Source organism: Homalodisca vitripennis, unplaced genomic scaffold (genome assembly GCF_021130785.1).
Source record: "Homalodisca vitripennis isolate AUS2020 unplaced genomic scaffold, UT_GWSS_2.1 ScUCBcl_2300;HRSCAF=6913, whole genome shotgun sequence".
NCBI classification, from domain to species: Eukaryota; Metazoa; Arthropoda; class Insecta; order Hemiptera; family Cicadellidae; genus Homalodisca; species Homalodisca vitripennis.
This window is the reverse complement of record NW_025778426.1, coordinates 26234-46101: the sequence shown is the minus strand read 5'-3', so window position 1 is coordinate 46101 and position 19868 is coordinate 26234. Positions and strand designations below refer to the sequence as shown.

The window sequence follows — 19868 nt, the reverse complement described above, 5'->3', positions numbered from 1 at the left end:
AAGGAGAGAGACTCAAGTAAGTCTGGTGCGGGAAATTCTGATGTGTACAAGAGTAAATGGTTTTGCTATAACAACATGCTATTTCTCCAGGATCGAAATACACCTAACGAAACGACGGACACAATCACGCAGGTAAATATATATTGACACAGTAAGTATTAGTAATTATATTTTACGTTCATATCAAACACATAAATATTACATAGTTAGGGCTAATTATTTGTCTTGTTGAAAGGATAATTTTCCAGCCGGGGAAGCGAAGAAGTCTGCAAATTCTTTTCTAGTGGCTTGTGCCTCATCAGTGCTTCTTCTTGAAGTTCGAGGAATGTTGACCAAAGCTTGATTTGAAGGGGATTGTCTCCAATGTCCTGGATTGATCTCACCTGTAGTTGAGCACTCAGAGTCGAATGTTCCCACGGGGTTGTACACTGATTTGGAATTACTTTTCCTCAAGTAGTTGTGCAGATAAAGTACTGCCAACACCACCAGCGTAGCCCATTCTGGTTTTAATAGCATAGGTCTTTGTAGTATGCGGTACACAGAGGATATTATGCCGAATGCATTCTCAGAAACTCTACGTGCTCTACTTAACCGATAGTTGAACACTCTTTCTTTAGAGTCCTTTTTTTGAATACCTGGATATGGTTTCATGATGTGCTTCGATAAAGGAAAAGCATCATCGGCCACAAAAACATACGGTGTTTTATCTGTTCTTCCAGGAAGAGGAGTAGGAGGAGGAAGATGCATTGTGTTGTTCCTCAGACAATCTCTGAATGTTGTGTGACTAAACACACCTCCGTCTGATATTCTTCCTTGACAACCAACACTTGCGTAGATAAAGTTGTAGTGCGCATCTACCACCGCAAATAGAACTATACTGAAAAACCCCTTGTAGTTGAAATATTCTGTGCCACTATGGATAGGTGCTTGCAACTCAATATGCTTCCCATCAAAGGCCCCCACACAGTTTGGGAAATTCCACTTATCATTGAACTCTTTTGAAATAACTTTCCACTCTGCTTCTGTTTTTTGGCATCTGAAACAAAATGACAACAATATAGCAATATTCATTATCCAATCATTAATCTTTTCCTTTTTTTTAGGACGAGCATACAAATAAAGATGGAGATACTGCAAACCAATCGCAAACTGTCAACCAGGACCAAGTTGCTGGACCAAGTGGAGAAGAAAACGCCTCGAAAACGTGTAAGTTTGCCAAAGGAACAGTCTGATCGGCCAGGCGGAGGCCCACAAAAGAAAAAAAAGACTACAGCTACAGAAGAAGCTCTGTCAATTATGAGAAGTATCCAAGGTCGGCATAAAGGTATGGATCAGTTCAAATCTTTTGGAGAGCAAGTAGGACTGCGTATTAAAGACCTCCCATCATCAAATGCTCAGAAAATTGCAAAACACCTTATTAGTAATATTCTGTTTGAAGCAGAAATGGGCAAGTACGACTATGGCAACCCAATCGGCGGAAGTTACTCACAGCCATTCTACCCAACACCGAACTACGTACAACAACCGATTTCTGTCCCGATGCCACCAGCTTGTCCCAATCCAAACCCATGTAGTGAGCAGCTGTCTTTTCACGGAATCACACAGGCAAACTCTCCAGATTCAGTCATAAGCTCCTCGCTATCAACCCATACGGACAATGACTCTATCGACAATATATTGATGCACCTGTAATAATAATTTTACAAATTTAAATAAAAGAGAATTTTACACCTCATCTCTTCAAAATTCAAATTTGAGTTAAGACTTTTGTTCATTTTTGTTATTGTAATTAACTTAATACTCATTTTAACTAAGTAAATAAGGGTTTCATTTGTAATGGAGAGTGTTTTGTTCGGAACTTGAGACGCATGTCTACCAAATAAAGGTTTTTTCTAATATACAATTTTTTCTTACCTTGATGTAATCCTGTAATACACTGACAATTGCTTCACAAACAGTCGGGATGATGGTTGATATTATTTGCTTTGAAATCTTGAATGTGTAACTTAACGAGTGGTAAGAGTCTCCCGTTGCCAAAAACCGCAGAGTAACTGCAAGGCGTTCATGTGGAGGAATAGCACTTCTGAAGGACGTGTCTCGTTTCTGGATGATACGAGCTATCTTATTTAGAAGATCTTCAAAGTCACTACTTTTCATTCGAAAAAAGTTTTTGAAACCACATCCATATCTGTACTCGAGATTTAATTCGTCTTCATCATCCAATACCAAATCCTTCATCAACTCACTAGTTCCGTATTTTCTTCTACTTTGAAGGCTTGGACGCACCCAAAACCGTCGTTTACGCAATTTTTCGTGATTGATAATTACAAACGCGCCTAAAGCAACTAGTACATCCTCCTCGTCAGATATTTTGCGACTGAATGCCAACTCACGTGTAGACGACAAGCCAAAATCTAGGTTTGCCGCGTTGGCTTTGCCAACGCGGCATTGCCAAAAGCCAGCCGCGGCATAGTGTGGACACGGCTTTAGACGCTGGCGTGAAGAACATACAGGGAAGAATAACATCAGGTAAGAGAAAGGAGGTTTTAAAGAAAATCATTACAATTATTTATATTGTGAAATATGCATTACTTAATTATATTTTATTTATTAATTTTTAATCATGAAGTTTTGGGGTGTATTGTTTATACACTAATTTTATGACAGATGAATGAATACGAAACACTGATGTATAAAGAATCCTGAGGAACAGGGACAATAAATATTCAGACTGCAGCGGGCCAAACATTGGCGGATGTCTGCAGAACAGTTTGTTATATCGGGCAATCCACCCGTCCCCCGCCGTAGTCCGCTCGGTTGACTCGGAGCCGAACCTTCAGCGCGCGTACTGTAATTGTTTGTGGAACTGGGGTCGTCCTTTTTGAAAATTGGATTTACTTTCGCGAGTTTGAGGAGTGAGGGAAAAACTCCTTGGTCAAAAGACAAGTTAATTAGAAGGGTTAATGGTCTCAAAATGTGCTTAGAGCATATTTTAAAGAGACGCATTGATATCAAATTGGAATCATTTAAACTTTTGGCTGGGAGCTGCTGAATAATTCGTTCGAGCTCTTCTTCAACGACAGGTGCTAAACCCATTGAGGATACAGGACTCTGCCTACGCGTAGGGTTCACTCGGGGCTGTAATGGTCTTGGATTCAGCTCACAAGCAACAGACGCGAAAAATCTGTTAAAACTCATTTGCCACCTCCTTTGCATCATCCACAAGCTTATCCCCAATTTTAATTTTTGTTTATGAGGGTTTTCTTTATTGTTAATGATGCCCCAAAAAGTTTTAGAAACGTTTTTTGATGATGTTATGGATTTAGAGACATCATAGGTTTTCGCTGCAAGGATCACTTTCTTGTAGGTTTTCTTATATTTTTTTGAAAAAAACACTTAAATTCTTCGCTCGTTGAATTTTTATTGATTTCCGAGAAAAATCTAAGTTTTTCTCTTGAGACCAATATGCCTCTAGTGATCCACTTGGAGTTTGTCCTTGTGGGACAAACTCTTAATGTTTTTGTAGACAGCAAACATTCAGATGGAAGAGAAGAACCCCGTTAAAAATGTTTAAACTGCTGTTCTACGGATTGCGTTTGAATTTAGAAAATTCCACTTTTCTTTTGAGAGGGTTGCATTGAGATGAGCGATGTTTTCAGGCCGTATGTCTCTTACTGTTTTGATAATTTTGGGCTCCCTTTCGAATCTCTTTCCACCAATTATAGCTTCTTGGCCGTAGTGGTCCGAGATTGCTGTGTTAACCACGGAAACTATGACGCTCGGAAGATTGGTGATCACGTTATCTATGGCTGTCTGAGTTGTTGCAGTTACTCTAGTTGGAGTCCTGATCAACAACTCTAAGCCGAAAGACCTCAACAAATTTTCAAATTTTTTTTGTGGTTGGATGATTGTTGTCCATTGCGTTGATGTTGAAGTCGCCCACCAGGACGAATTCCTTGAGTTTGTGCGTCAGGTCTGTGAGCAGAGACTCTAATTTTGTACAAAAAAGACTTCTTCGTTTCCACTGGGAGACCTATATATTCCAATGATGAAAAACATTTGAGTTGTGTGATTGAATTTTGACACCGACTGCTTCGAAATCTCGGTCAACTGTTTCCTGAATTGAAAATGTGGAAAATGAAAAGTGGTTCTTCAGGAAAATAGCAACGCCTCCTCCTTTGGAGTGGTGTCGACAGTAAGCATTTGCCAATTTGTAATTTGGAATTTTGCAGATGTGGATGTTTTGTTTGTTAAAGCCGTTTTCGGATATAACCTGTACCGTAAATTAGTTAATTAAATTTCATATAATGTAAATTTCGCAACCTAGTCAGCCAGTATAATTTAATATTATTTTTATCCAATGTTCCGGAACTATATTATTGGGCGGAGGAACTACCTAATTGGCACGCGTATGAATATTTTCTTCTAACCCTTAAGCAGGGTCCACACTATGCCGGGGTAGGCCGGGCGGGCTGACCCGGGCGGCCTAAGCCGCGTTGATGTAGACGCCCCGGGCGGCTTTGCCGGGTTAGAAAATGCCGGCCCCGGGCCGTGCCGATCCCAACCCGCATAAAGTAGGTACAGATCAAAGGAAGCCGAGCCGAGCCGAACAAAAAGATAGAGTGGGGACGTGCCGAGCGGCTTCAGTTACAATTAAACCTCCGACCGAACTAGACGAATTATTTTATTTTCACTCAGTTTGTTTAAGTAGGGGTTTTTATTGTTCATTTTAAGTGATGGAGTGGAATGACGAACAAGTTTTAGTGTTAATAGACTTATATAGAGAACGTCGTCTTCTATGGGATAGTTCAGATTCCCAACATAAATTAAAAAACCAAAGACACGACAGTCTCACAGAGATTGCTGTGTCTTTTGGAGTGGATAAAAATGAAATTGAGCGCAAATGGAAAAATTTAACCAGCCATTTTTGGAGGGAAAAAAAGAAAGAAGCTGAAACGAAAAGAACAGGGAGTGGCGCTGATGAGCCGTACGTTAGTAAATGGTTCGCTTACCAACCGATGAATTTTTTGGGCGATGAAAATAAACCAAGGAATACTCAGGATAGCACACAAAGAAAAGAAGAGGTAAGTTTGTAATTTCTATTTATTTAATTTTTTTAACAACTATGCTAAAAACTAAGTTCACTTTCCAACATAATATGTTTTAATGGTTGTGTTGGAATGTCACTTCACCCTGTTGAGAAATAAAAAAATCGGCAAATTCATCTCTTACTGATTGAGCCAAAGTTGTATTTCTTCTGGGGACTCCAGAAAGGGAACGTAAAGATGAAGAAGCATCACGCCTCCATAATCCTAACGTAACTTCCCCATCTTCCGTAGATTCGCTATCGAACATTCCTCTAGGGTTATAAACTGATTTTGAGGAGGTTTTGCGTAAAAAATTATGTAGGTAAACAGCAGCCAGAGTAACTTTCGTTGCAGCTTCAGGTTGTAAGGCCATTGGAGCAGTGGGCGTATATAGAAAAATATTTGGGGGGGAGCTGAAAATACCGGGGGGTCTGGAATACCCCCCGAGTAGAAGGGGGGTCCGGGGGTCCTCCCCCGGGAAAATTTTGCCAATTTAAGTCTTAAAAAACACAGGTTTAAGGTTTTTGGCATGTATAAACGCTAAAATGGAAAGAATGAAAATCACTTTCGGAGAGATTTTTAAGTTTTTCATGGCGAGTTTCCTTCTTTTCGAGCAGGTTTCACTTTTCCATTTTAGCGTTATTATGTTTATATAGAAGGACCTGTATCCTTTGTATATTATTTTTGTATAAAATTAAAAATTCAAAACTTAAGTGTCTGCTAGTTTGGTAGTTTTCAGTTGTTAAAATAGAAAATAATAGAGGCTATAAAGTCCTATTTTTAAAATCTTTGGTTTAAAATAGTTGTTATACAAAGAAATATATTGTCCTACGTATCTAAAACACAACACACCACAATATTATAAGTTTGAAACTAATAAATGTTGACTATATACTATATTTTATTTTAGCAATTGAATTGTTATTTTAGTTTTTTTTAATTTTACCTTAATGAAATCAGAAATAGTAATTTCAGTATGCACACAATTCAAATATTTATATCGTTAAAAAACTAAAATCTCAAAACAGCCTTCCAAGCTACAATAACCAGTTATTGTAGGCCTACTTTTATGAACTGTTACAAGGGAAGAAAATGAAATATAGCTAAAAGTATTCATGAAAACACTGTTTATTGTCATTTTACAAAACAAAATCCAAAATTTCTAGACTTCAGTGAAAATTGTTTTAAAACTTCCTCATCAGTTATGGTAATGTCTCTATGAATAGATAAAAGTGCAAGGACCATTCAACCTGTTTTCCGAAGTTGTGTTTCTCAGATACGTTTTAAGTCTTCGGAGAGATGAAAAGCTCCTTTCTGCAGAAGCCACTGAAACGGGTAAAACCGCTAACAATTTCAAAATATTAAACATGTTTTGGGAAATAGTCTTTATCACATTTTTCAAGAGCAGAAATTGCAGTTTTTTGGCAAACTTTCTTTTTTTTTCACGATTCCACTTTTGTTTCCACAGTAGAAATTCACTTCGTACCTCATCTCTGAAAGATAGATCTTTTTCATAAAACGTCAGGGCAGGTTCCAGGGATGAAAATTCCGTTTTAATGCAGTGCTCAGGAAGAACATTCTGTAGTGAGGTCGATTACTTCCCTGTGGTTTTTAAAAACGCTCCTGAAGTGAACAGCAGAAATCGTCAAAGGTATGGTATATACACTACACGCCGGTAGTATTCTTCCACGTTTGTATAAGGAGTATTGCAGCGATTAGTTTGCTTGCGACATGTACGGGGGGTTTCCTCTTTGATACCTAATTTGTCAGTGCTTACTTTTAGCTCACTGAACAAAAGCCTGGAATGTCTCTTCTGCTTTGCTTCGCCTTTCCTTTACTAGTTCCAATACATTGGAAATCTGTTTGTTGGCTTGAGCAAGATCTATATCTTTCTTTTGGAGCATCTCTGAAAGGCGGATAGTCAAAGAAAGCAAGTTGTTCAAAATAAAAAGACATGCAACAAACTGAAAACTGGTCACGGAGGCAATTAGTGTGTGTGCTTTTACAGAAGCTTCTGCAGTCGATTCTTCTTCAATAGTTGATAGAGCGGTAATTATAGGCTCCAAAGCTTCTTTAAACATTATAACTGAATCGTGGCGTTGCACCCAGCGAGTCTCACACAGACATATAAGTTTTTTTCTTTTCATCTCAGGGCAGCATTCAGAAATACTTGACTTAAGTATCGCAGTTCTCTTAGCTGACTTGTGAAAGAAACTACACACCTCACTGATGACACCCATACAATTCCTTATCATAGGGATTTTTGATGCATCAAGATAGAAGTTTAAGAGAGTGAGAGGAACAATGTGTGTATATGGCTGAGGGTACTTTTTCACTTATGTATGCTTGTACCCCTCTGAACTGGCCATTCATGATAGAAGCCCCATCATATCCTTGACCACGTAAATTGTTTAAATCAAGTCCAAGACTGGTTAGACTTGACATTAATGTATTGGCTAAACCTTGACCTGTTACATTCATACACGGGTACAAAAGCCAGAAAATCTTCCTTAATTTTAAACAATTCCTCGTCAACATATCGGGACACAGAGGGAAAATTGTTCAATTTGGCTAATGTCTGTTGTCTCATCTGCTAATACTGAATAAAATACAGATTTTCTCACGTTGGATACAATTTTTGACTGTATTTGGGAACCAAAAAATACCTATAATTTCATTTTGGATAACAGAATAGTATTACATAGTTTTGCCACCACCAGTTTTTAGCTGTGTTTTAAGATTATTGTCCCCGTAATTAGCCCTGTACCTTAATAAAGAGCGAAAATTACCATCATTTTGTATAGGCTCGTCAAAGATCCACTCTTCCACCATCACGATGCCCTCTAAGAGCAATTTGTTGCCTTCCACAAAATCTAATTGTCTGGATTATCGGTATAATTCTATTTTTGTTTTCCTGAACATTCATTTTTCTCTGCATGCATGTTGATACTGTTTATCCACACTTTCTGTTTTTCCATGTACTAAGGATTTTACGTCTTCAGCCATTAACATTGCAGTTTTATGATATTGTTTATTTTTCATGTTGCATGAAAAACCTCCCTAGCTTTCTTAAGCTTTGTAGTAAGTGGTTTTGATACTAATACTCCTAAACTCTGATGGTTTCCTTTCCCACCTGTGTTGTGTGAGAAAAAAAAAAACACAATATTTACACAGGGCCCCTTCCTTTGCTTCCGAATAAGCTAACCATTTGAAGTCTTCCAACCACTTATATTGAAAACTTCTGTTATTTTCACTTTAGGAAATTCGTAACTACGTTGAGGCTTCCAAACAGTTCTCAATAATTGAAATTTTCTCTTCATTTTGAAGTGAAAAAGGAAGTTGAGGAGCAGTAATGACCAATATCATTGATATTGTGAACTAACAAAGTGTGATTACTCTCGTTAAGGTTATGTTCAATTTCACCTGTGTGATCCTTGATCTCAACAACGCTGCCAGTTGATGTAGCACAAGTGGAGGGACTCGGTGTTATTTCAAACGATGTCTGCTCGTCGATCTCAGACGAAACACGTTTTTTCTTCACGAAAAAAGCTTGAATCGAACTCTGTCTCTTCATTTTAAATGTTTAATGTAGCCTATGTACTTCACACGTAAACTGTCAACTATAAAGTAATCAGATCATGTTTAAATAACGCGACAACAAAACATATCACTTGATAACAGTCACTACAATCACAGCACATATGCATACAGCACTTAAAATGTCACCACGGGTGATACGCACTAGACAACAGCAGACAATGGCGTGGTTAGTGCGGAATGAGGTCAGGTGTGGTGGGAGTGGGTGGGGGGTTGTAGGAGGAGGAGGGTTGCTAGGCAGCGGTGGCCGCGGCGACACGTCATCGTCATATACGCATGCCTGGCGCTGGCACTACACGAGCGGCCGACGCGACAGTCAGGAGCGTCAGGCTACCTCGCACTCTTTACAGTTGCAACGCTTATTTGCAATGCTTACAAAATATTAGTAATTTCAACCTCTGAAAAAAAATAAATATTGAATATTGTTAGGTATCATAATGTATTCTTAAAATTCCACTATAACTATAATACTAATGTAGTCGAAAGTATAGAAGCACAGCTTATTGAAAATAAAAATAAATTATCGTATATAAGTTATAATATTTTTTTTGTGTTTTCAAATTTTTCGGGGGGGGCTCGAGCCCCCTGAGGCCCCCCCCTTATATACGCCCTTGCATTGGAGATCGGAATACACGAAAGCAAGCAGACAGCACTCCAAAGGCATTCTCAGAAACTCTTCGAGCCCTGCTGAGTCTATAACCAAATATCCTTTTCTTAGATCCTTTGTCATGTATTCCAGAGTACGGTTTCATAATATTTGGTGAAAGAGGGAACGCGTCGTCTGCAACTAACACAAATGGGGTTAGGGTTGTCCTTCCTGGCAATGCCCGTGGGGGAGGTAAATGTAGAGAGTTTTCTTCTAGAGCTTTCTTGAAAAATGTATTATTGAAAAACGCCTCCATCGGAGATTCTCCCTTGACAACCCACATTTACATATATAAAATTGTAATTGGCGTCCACCACAGCCATCAAAACTATGCTAAAAAATCCCTTGTAGTTAAAAAAACTCAGAGCCTGAATGAAAAGGTGCTACTAAAGCGATATGTTTGCCGTCGATAGCACCGATGCAGTTTCGAAAGTTCCACTTTTCCTCAAATACCTGGGCGATTTCATTCCACTCTGCTTCACTCTGAGGCATCTGAAAAATGAAAGTAAAAGAAAAACTAGTCATATTTTTTTAGCGAATTTTTTCTTTGTATATTTATTTATTAGTGCACCTCAAAAAACCTCAAAAAATATAAAATAAGTCTATTAGTGCTTGTGAATAGTTTAATGCCCATCAAATGCAAATCATTAAGAAATATCCAGCAATAACAAAAATGGAGTTGTCTCACTTTCAAAATCAACGGCTCAAATTATGCACTAAAAGAAATGCACTTTTTCCGACAGCTAGCTGCCGGTACGCCTTTTTTTAGTATTTATTTTAGTATTTATATTTTCAGGAAGATGGACCACAAGACAGTCAAGAAGAAGGCATTAACGATGACAGCCAAGTTGTTCATCCCCAAAATTCTGAAGACAAACAAGCATCAACGCTTTCCCCTTCAGAGGTTGCCGGAACCAAAAAACCATTCAAATCTCCAAAGGCACCAAAAAGCAAATCTGAAAGACGTCGATTAGTGGATAGTCCCGGTTCTTCCAATGCACTGGATGAGGCTCTGAACGTCATGAGATCTCTTCAATCAAAAAGAGCGAACATCGATGATGAATATTCATTGTACGGTGAACAGATAGCAATTAAACTGAGAAAGCTTCCTTCGCCCCGAACCAGGTTAGTTGTGCAGAATAAGATCAACCTATTATTATTTGAAGCTGAAATGGGATATCTTGAACATCAGCATGGGTACAATGTGCCACAAGTTAATACACGGCAAAACTCTGGACCGGCCAATCCAATGGTGCCTCCATTCCCCCAGACGCCCACTCAAACGCAACCACCATTCTTCACTGACAACATGACCAATTCAACATCTCAATGGTTTTCGACGTCTGGATATTCCTCATTACCGTCGTCAATTTCATCGTATTCGCAATCGGCATCCCCGGCATCCACTAATTCAGAACTGTCCAATATGGACCCCTTCCCTCAATAGTTTTTAACTTTTGTACTCAATTATTTTTAATTATGTCAATAAAAGTACTGTTTTAAATTAATTTTGTTCAATTTTCCTTACCTTAATGTAGTCTTGAAGGGCCTCTACAATGGCGTCACAAACTTCAGGTACGATTTTAGAGATACATTGTTTGGAGATCTTCAAAACATACATTAGTGAGTGGTACGAATCACCAGTCGCAATGAAGCGCAGAGTGACAGCTAATCGTTCGCTTGCTGGAATAGCATCTCTATAAGAGGTATTCTTTTTTGATATTTTGGGTCCAACCTTGTTGAGTAGCATTTGAAAGTCCGATCGCTGCATTCGGAAAAAGTTGGTAAAACCAACGTCATTTCGGTATTCCAAATTCAACGGGTCTTCTTCATCCAACATTAAATCTTTCATTAATTCGCTAGCCCTGTACAGCTGCCGTCCTCTCCTAAGGCTCGGGCGAATCCAAAATCTTCTTTGACGTCTTTTTGGGCCCTGATTTAAAGCGAGTATTACCACAGCCATGGCTGACATAGCGACGTCATAGTCGGTAATCATTTTGAAAACATAAAAACACTTTAAGGACACTTTAAAAAAACTTCTAAAAAGTACTCTTCAACGAAGTCACCAGTCTGGGTGTTGAAACTATGTAGGTAGAAATAACCCGGTCGGTTTCGTTTTCGGTGTAGGACGTCGGGCCGGCCCGAACGTACCCGCCCGGCTTAGCCCACCCGGCCTACCCCGGCATAGTGTGGACCCTGCTTAGGTAGCAGCCCAACTACGTGACCGATCAGACTTCGCGCGCTTTGTCCGCGAGTTCACGTAGCCGATGTATCTCACGTGTTGTTTGAGTAGATTGCTACCACTTTCCCAACTTCTACCCCTCTTCTAGGAATAACCATTCTTAGACTACAGCTTCAAAGTCTCGTGCCAAGACGCCGACGCCCGGGTTGTGAGTCTACATATTGCGAAGGGAAGTGGAATCTTATTGTTTTATAAAGTAAAACATCGTAGGCATAATTCCACAGAACATTGGATATTTTAGGCCCACCTAGCAGATATACATTTTTAGTTCTTATATTCTAATTGGCAGCAACGTGGTATTACATACTTTTCCTTTACCATCTAAAAGTGGTGCTTGTAAGTATTCATAATTAAAACTGAACTTATAAGTAAACTTTGCAATTCGAGTATTTAATACTACGACCTCAGAAGTCACCACCCCCATGTGTTATCGTCATACGGTACACATATTTATTGCGCGACTCTGCTATTGATGTGCCTACTCTGCCATCAACTGGGTGAAACTGAGTGAAAACGCCACAATGCCTGCCATTAAGATAGAATATTTGTCTAAAGATGAGTTGGTATTTGAACTGATATCTAGAGGTATTAAATTAAATAGTGATAGTACAGTAAATGAACTTAGAAAGTCCTTAAGACAGTGTTTGAGAAACAATATTTTACCTACTGCAAGTAGCCTATTAAAAATAGATCACAATCAGGAAGTACAACTTCTCAGTGAAAAAGTGATGTTATTAGAACATGGGTGCAGTGAATTGAACAGTGATAGTTTCACCTTTAGAAATCACTAAATTTCAAGAAAAATGTAAACATTTAATGAACCGTTTATTTTTAGACAACCAGCTAGAACTAAGTACTGACAAAGTGAAACTTTATCAGCATTAAATTAAAGTGTAGGCTAGTAAATGTTGAACAACACTTGGCTAAAAACTTGCTACCTAAAGTGAACCTAGAACAGCTTAAAGTGTTAGAAGCCAGTTTAAATGAATCATTGGAACAAGATGAGGCTATGGAACAGGCAGTGAAAGAACAAATATGCCCTATTTCTGTACAACCACCAACAATATCACAGCCTACTTCCAGTACCCCCACTTTGCCTGTAATGCCTAATTATAATGCAAACAATAATGGTATTAGTCAACCTATGTCTAGTTTAAATATGTTTAATAAGTTAAACAACCCTGTAGAATGTTATTTACAAAATTTTTACAGTAACAAATGGTTTAATAGTACCTGAGCTTATAAAATTTTTGAAAACTTTGTTAAAACTAAAATGTGAAACTAGCCTATCAGATAATGAAATTTTAGCATTGTTACCATGTTATGCAAAAGGTCCACTTTTAGCCAAATTAATACAGTGTAAGTCTGTCATGCCTAATGTCAACTATCTACACATGGAATTAATTAGTGCTTTTATCCCTGTAGGCCTAATTGAAAGACAGACTAGATTTAGTTTATAGGCCACAAAGGTTTGATGAGCCACTGTATGAATACATCTATGACATCAAAGAGCTCAGTCAAGTTTTATTGTGTAACATAAGTAGTGAACAGGACTTGGTAACTTGTATAAAAAGAGGTATTAAGCCTACAGATAGAAATAAGTTAATTTTTGAAAACACTCCCATTTCTTTTACAGATTTGGAAAATTGTGTATAGCTAGTAACAATATAACCTTTAATGATAACTTAAGGGACAATTTAAGTAGGACATATGTTAACAACATGTATCCACCACATGTTGAACCTAGAAATAGTAGGCCTACTGTAAAAAACCCAAAGTTGTGTTTCAATTGTAATAGGCTCGGTCACTTAGCAAAAAATTGTTTTAGGAATCCAAAAAACTAGTTGGTAGGGGAGTGGTATTACACACAACACCTAAAAATATCCCTCCCTGGTTTCAGAAGTCTAAGAATAATAATTTTATAAATATTAATGCAATAAGAAAAGAAAAACACTATTTTATGAGAGTCTATGGTAAGGTAATTAAAAATTGGAGTAAATTAAACTATAGAAAACCTAATTTAAGACTAAATGTTAAACAGTATAACAATATGCCTTTAATTGAAGCTATAGTGGGTAAAAATGTAAAAACAAACTGCTTATTAGATACTGGTGCTACAAGAGATATAATGAGTAAAGAATTTTATGATAGCCTATAGGGGAACCCGGGGCGGAATGGGGGTAGCGGGGCAGAATGAAGATGTAGATTTTTGAGGTCAAGTACGTGCTTCTACCTAGCGGCAATCACTGTAACTAGATCACGCCACTTCGGCTCGACACCGGCAGCCATGTTTAGTTAGTTTCGTTGATGTTTGCGGAGTGAGTGTGCTGATGATAGTTTTCGTGCTTCTGCGTTGCAAATTTGATCGGTATTGGAACCAAGGTAAGGTCAATTTACAGCTTTTAAGCTCAACTATCATTAGTGGATACTTGAAGTACATTTAATTAGCTTATGTTACGTGTAGTAGAATGGTTCTTTACACATCGTTTTTGAGTCACCATACCTCCATAACCTAAAACATATCACTGGGGCGGAACGGGGTGGGGCAGAACGGGGAAGTACCCCGTTCTGCCCCATACTCATTTTTATTGGTGACCATATTACTTAGGCTATTTTTTATATTTCAGATGGTTCGAGACTATAAAAGAAAAACGGATAGACAATCATGGTCCTACGAGTCTATGAATAACGCAGTTGATGCAGTTATTTCCGGCCAATTCGGTTACAAAAAGTCGTCTCAACAGTTCAATGTGCCCCAATCAACTTTGGAAAGATATGTAAAAAAAAGAAAGAAAACCCTGACTATAAAATTAATAAATCAGCAGGAAAATTTCAAAAAGTATTTAGTGATGAGCAGGAACAAGAGCTAGTAACCTACTTAAAATCTATGGAGGCTAGGTTATTTGGTTTGTCAATGAAAGACTTGCGGGAATTAGCTTATCAATTAGCTGTAAGGAATGGCATTGGCCATAGATTTAATAATCAAACCGCAGGACAAGATTGGTCTCAGGCTTCCTTAAGAGACATCCTACTTTAACTCTTCGGACACCTGAGTCAACATCTGGTGCACGAGCTATGGGGTTCAACAAAGTGTCTGTTGACAAATTTTTTTTGTTACTCACAAAAGTAGTGAACAAGCACAAACTAACTGCCTCCCAAATATATAACTGCGACGAAACTGGAATTACAGTTAACCCAAAGAGCAATTCAAAAATCATTGCCCTAAAAGGAAAGCGTCAGGTTGGGTTGTTAACTTCGGCAGCAGAGGAGAAACTGTAACTGCCCTCCTTTGCATGTCAGCAAGTGGAGCGTACATGCCTCCTATGCTGATATTTCCTAGGAAAAGAATGCAGCAGGAGTTTGAGATGGGATTGCCTCCTGGGGGTTGGGCAGAGGTACACAGCTCGGGGTGGATTACATTAGATACTTTTTTTGCATGGTTCAAGAAGTTTGTTACATTCTCTAATGCATCTAAAACATCGCCTGTTCTTCTTATCCTTGACGGCCACTCGACACACACTAAAAACCTGAACGTTATTGACTATGCTAGGGACAATGGAGTTTCCATGCTATGTATTCCACCGCATTGCTCCCAGAGGCTTCAGCCTCTTGATGTTGCATTTATGAACCCCTTAAGTCGATACTACAGCGAGGAGCTCCGAAAATGGCTTCGGAGCAATCCAGGAAAAGTGGTAACTTTATTCCAGATATCGACTATTTTTGGGGCAGCCTATATTCAATGCGCCAATATGAGAACTGCCATAAGTGCGTTTAAAGCTACAGGAATATGGCCTACTGATCCCTCCATCTTCAAAGAGGAAGATTTTCTCCCAGCAGACGTAACCGACATTCCTGCTGAAATACCTCCTTCCCAAGAGGCTGTCTTATCACCAGGAGAAGAACTGATCCAAGGAAGCGAAGAACTTATCCAAGGAGGTGAAGATCTTAACCAAGGAGGTGAAGATCTTAACCAAGGAGGTGAAGAACTTATCCAAGAGCCTTCTCCGAACATTCCAGTTAAAAAATGCCAATCAGCAAGCTCAAATGATGTTGATGAAGTTTTTTGCACTGATAAGGAGCAAACACCGGCAAAGAAACCCCGGCTCAATGATGGATTGAGTGTCCCTGGATGCTCTCATTGGGTAGATGGTAACCAGGCCTCTCAATTAGGGGAAACATCCAAATTTGTAGTCTCACCCGAAGTTGTGATGCCAATTCCCAAAGTTAAGGCCACCACAAAGAGGTCAAATCGGAAAAAAGGGAAGACTGCGATCTTAACAGAATCGCCATACAAAAGAGAACTTATGGAGGCTATAAATGAAAGGGAAGAAAAAATCGTATCAAGCAAGAAAAAGCAAGAATGAGGTTGTTTAAGAAGGAGAACAAATCGAAGAGTAAGGAAACTAAAGAAAAAAACCTGAAGAAACTTGAAAAAAGAAGGAGCAGAAAAATGAAGACAATGATGACAGTGATGATGATGATGATGATGCAGACTGTGCCTGTTTGTATTGTGGAGAGTTCTATTCAAAATCAGTAGAAGGGTGGGTATCGTGCTGTAGGTGCAAAAAGTGGGCTCACAATTCATGCGCAGGCATAGACAGTGAGGACGATGAAGCTGTATTGTTATGTGAATTATGTGACGATGAGGACTGAGAATAAGATTTGAAAACAATTGATGTTAGTTTAAGTATCCTTAGGAAAAAAAGCTATGACAAAACACGTTTTAGTAGTTATAATTAACAATATACGTTTGGAGGGAAGTTTTTCAAAAATGTTGACATGTATATAAATCCTCCTCGTTCCATTCGTCGACCACAGTCGACATAAAACATTGTGTCGTAGGGAATTTTCTCTACGAGTTAAAAATAGGTTGGCAGCTTTGCGAGTAGTTTCATTCTACTGCCTAGAGGTAGCAGCACTCCCTGGATACTCTTGACAGTTGTTTTGTTGAGTTTGGTCATCATCACATCATTTGGAAAATGTCCGACCGACGATATGAGCGTTCAGAGCGACTACGTCCATGTAAGTGCTTGTTTTTTAATACTAAATGTTAAATTCTTAGAATAAATCTAGGCTACATGTATTGTTTAAGGTCTAAGGAAGACATTGATATAATTTTTTGATTAGTTTATGGATTTTGGTTGCCTTGGTAACGTTCGAAACTTGTATGTCTACCAGAGTCGACATTTGGAACAGGGGCAATCAGCAACAAACTAAACAACCTATGTTTACTGTTCCTGCTTTCTCATTTCTAACAACAAAATAGATGTTATATTTGAGATAAATTAACATTGTATGTTATTTTTAAACTTATTATTTATTTTTTTCATTTTTTTGTGCTATTTAAACACTAGAATTTTGATTTTTGCTGACAATAATTCTTTGGTTTTTTTTTTTAGATTCTAGTCGTTTTGAAGATTTTGTGGACAACGAATTAAATGGAGACGTTAGTGATCTAGAGATCAGTGATGATGAAGATGCTGATCCAGATTTTGAACCGGAAGAACCTATCCAGCAAGCGCAGGAGGAGACATCTGAAGACGACAGTGATTCGGAAGGTATGATTTTACTTTGGGCTTTACGTTAAAATAATATTAAAAAACAACCATATTTCTCAAACCAGGGTGACAAAACGTTTTTAGGTTACATATTTTATTGGTTGGTACTCTAAAATTTGAATAAATTTATTTAACCTGGGTTTTCCAAACTTTAGTAAATTCAATAATATTTGGATGTATTTACAAATAGGCTATGCAAAATTTATTATTGAATACTATGCTTAATATTTATGTTAGTAACAGACATTGATTTGTATTGTGTGTTGACAGGTGGTGTAACTCAGGTGGTGGCAAATCCTGCAATCGAACCTTCCACACGCATGGTTCAACCAAGAGGTTCCAGACGATCCAGTGTGACTTCAGTAAACCAGCTTGGCACTCACACTCAGTAACTACTCCGGAACAAAATGATGAAACCTTACCAAGTCAAACAAGAACTTTTTGGAAAAAACAGGTTAGTTTTGATCCACTACCTCCTGCTCCTGCTTACGAAGAAATAAATCAAAACGCACTCAATATACCTCCTCAAGATTACGTCAGAAAGTACATTCCTGACGATATTTTCAATGTGGTTACTAACCAAACAAATCACACTTACATCGAAAACAAAGGTCGTCCATTAATTTCCGGTCCTGAACAAACCAAAAAGTTTTTTGGTGCAGCGATCAAAATGTCGATTATGGGTCTCCCACGAACTAGGATGTACTATGATGTTAAGACCAAGGTACCCTCGATAGCATCAATTTTACCACGGGACCTTTTTTTTGCCATCAGAAACAATTTGAAGGTTGTTTACAACAATAAAGTGCCTCAGGATGAAAAAAAGCTACAAAGTTTTGGAAAGTTAATCCTATAGTAAAATCTGTCCGAACTGGGTGTCTTTTAAATAATAGAAGTCAAAACGTAGAAGTAGATGAACAAATGGTACCTTTTTGGGGTCGATGTCCTGCAAGACAAGTGATAAAATCCAAGCCAAATCCTTGTGGGATTAAAATTTTTGTTGCAGCTGCTCCAGATGGATTACCTCTAGATTTCTTTTTTTACAATGGCAAGGGTGACCCGATTGTAGAAGATCCATCCTGTTCCAGACTTAACATTGGTGGTAAGGCAGTCATGAAGCTGCTGAGAACTTTCCCGCAGGGGGTTTCAGTTTACATGGATAGGTACTTTACATCCGAGGAACTACTAGACTTGCTCCACTCAGAACGAGAGGCAACAGGAACCGGTACACTCCAAAAACAGAGAATCCCCCCTAATTCCAAATTGAAAGAGGATAAAATAATGAAGAGAGAGGGCAGAGGGTCTGTGGACCAGAGTGTAAGGTCAGATGGGCAGATAAGTGTGGTGAAATGGTTTGACAACAAGCCAGTACTGCTCATATCAAGTAAAGAGGGCGCTGAACCCATTGAAACATGCAGAAGATGGTGTAGAAAAAGAAGAGTTTTCGTTGAGGTGAACAGACCTTTAGTTGTACGACAGTACAACTCACAAATGGGAGGTGTGGACTTTTTGGACCGCTTAATAAGCTATTACCGCATTTCAGCTAGGACTAGCAAGTGGACGGTAAGACTAATCATGCATTTCTTTGATTTTGCAATCGCTGCGGGGTGGATTGAGTACCGCCGGGATCAGCGTGCCCTGGGTACATCAAAAAAGGATATGCTAGATTTAATGGGCTTCAAAAGAGAGTACGCTGAGTTCCTGATTCACGGACATGTTGGTGAGGGAACTGATGACAGTGACCCTGACTATGTCTGCTCTATACCCCCTCCAAGGAAGCAACCAAGAGTTGCACATCCACCAGATGCACTGCGAACCAAAAATGTTCTCCACTTACCGGAAATTCCTACCCCTGCTAAGAAGAACCGCTGTAGATTCCCAGGATGTAACTCAAATGGTGCGAGAGTTCAGTGCGCAACATGCAAGGTCTACTTGTGTCTACAGGAAAACCGAAATTGCTTCAAAGCGTACCACGAGCTTTGAAAATTCCCATTTCATAAGATGATTATAACACCATTGTAATTTACAAACAAGTATACTGTACAATTAAAACACTTTTTACTTTATCTTTCTATGCTGATTATTCTTCCTTTGGTACAATTATAAAAGAATACTACTCGATACGATGGGTCAAAATGTAATGCCTATATTCCAAATGTCTACTATAGTCGACATCAGCCATTCTGTATGTAAACATATAAAAAAAAAATTTATTTTTATTTTAATGGTCTTTGGTAAACATATAAAATCTAAAAAATAACAACAAAATAAAAATTTCCAAAATTTTTTTTATTTGGAATGAGGAGGTTAATGACCACCCCATTCTGCCCCGATACCCGGGGCAGAACGGGAAATTGTAATAGGTGTAATTTTCAAAAATATAAAAAAAATTATTGATGTTTAGTTAAGATATGAATATTTTCTTGTTGTGTCCTAATGTTCAATAAACATGTATAAAATATTTCAGCCTTTTTAATCAACCCTTTTTACATGAAAAAAATATATATTTACTAAGTACCCCATTCCGCCCCGGGTTCCCCTAGTTGAATAAAAATGTTTCTAAATTAATGAAATCAGATGATAGAATGTTTGCTGCAAATAACACTGAAATAAAATGTTTTGGTTACTGTTATGCTAAGATAAAAATTTCTAAATTTTGTTGGAAAGTAAAACTTATTGTATTGGATAATTTAAAGTGGGACATTGTATTAGGAAACCCATTTATAACTAATAGCAAA

The 19868-nt window shown here is 38.3% G+C and overlaps 2 protein-coding genes and 1 long non-coding RNA gene across 3 annotated transcripts; 2 read left to right on the top strand and 1 right to left on the bottom strand.

The window, feature by feature from the left end:
• Positions 1–216: 216 nt before the first annotated feature.
• On the bottom strand, positions 217–1071 carry LOC124371952 (protein ALP1-like). The gene has a single exon (XM_046830320.1). The coding sequence runs from the start codon at positions 1069–1071 to the stop codon at positions 217–219; it is 855 nt and encodes a 284-aa protein (XP_046686276.1).
• A 15497-nt stretch (positions 1072–16568) lies between these two features.
• Positions 16569–17506, top strand: LOC124371950. The gene is made up of 3 exons (XR_006923288.1): positions 16569–16594; positions 16972–17130; positions 17401–17506. It is a non-coding gene; the product is annotated as an uncharacterized LOC124371950 (long non-coding RNA).
• A 545-nt stretch (positions 17507–18051) lies between these two features.
• Positions 18052–19113, top strand: LOC124371951 (piggyBac transposable element-derived protein 2-like). Its single transcript, XM_046830318.1, has one exon. The coding sequence runs from the start codon at positions 18052–18054 to the stop codon at positions 19111–19113; it is 1062 nt and encodes a 353-aa protein (XP_046686274.1).
• The last annotated feature ends 755 nt before the right edge of the window (positions 19114–19868 follow it).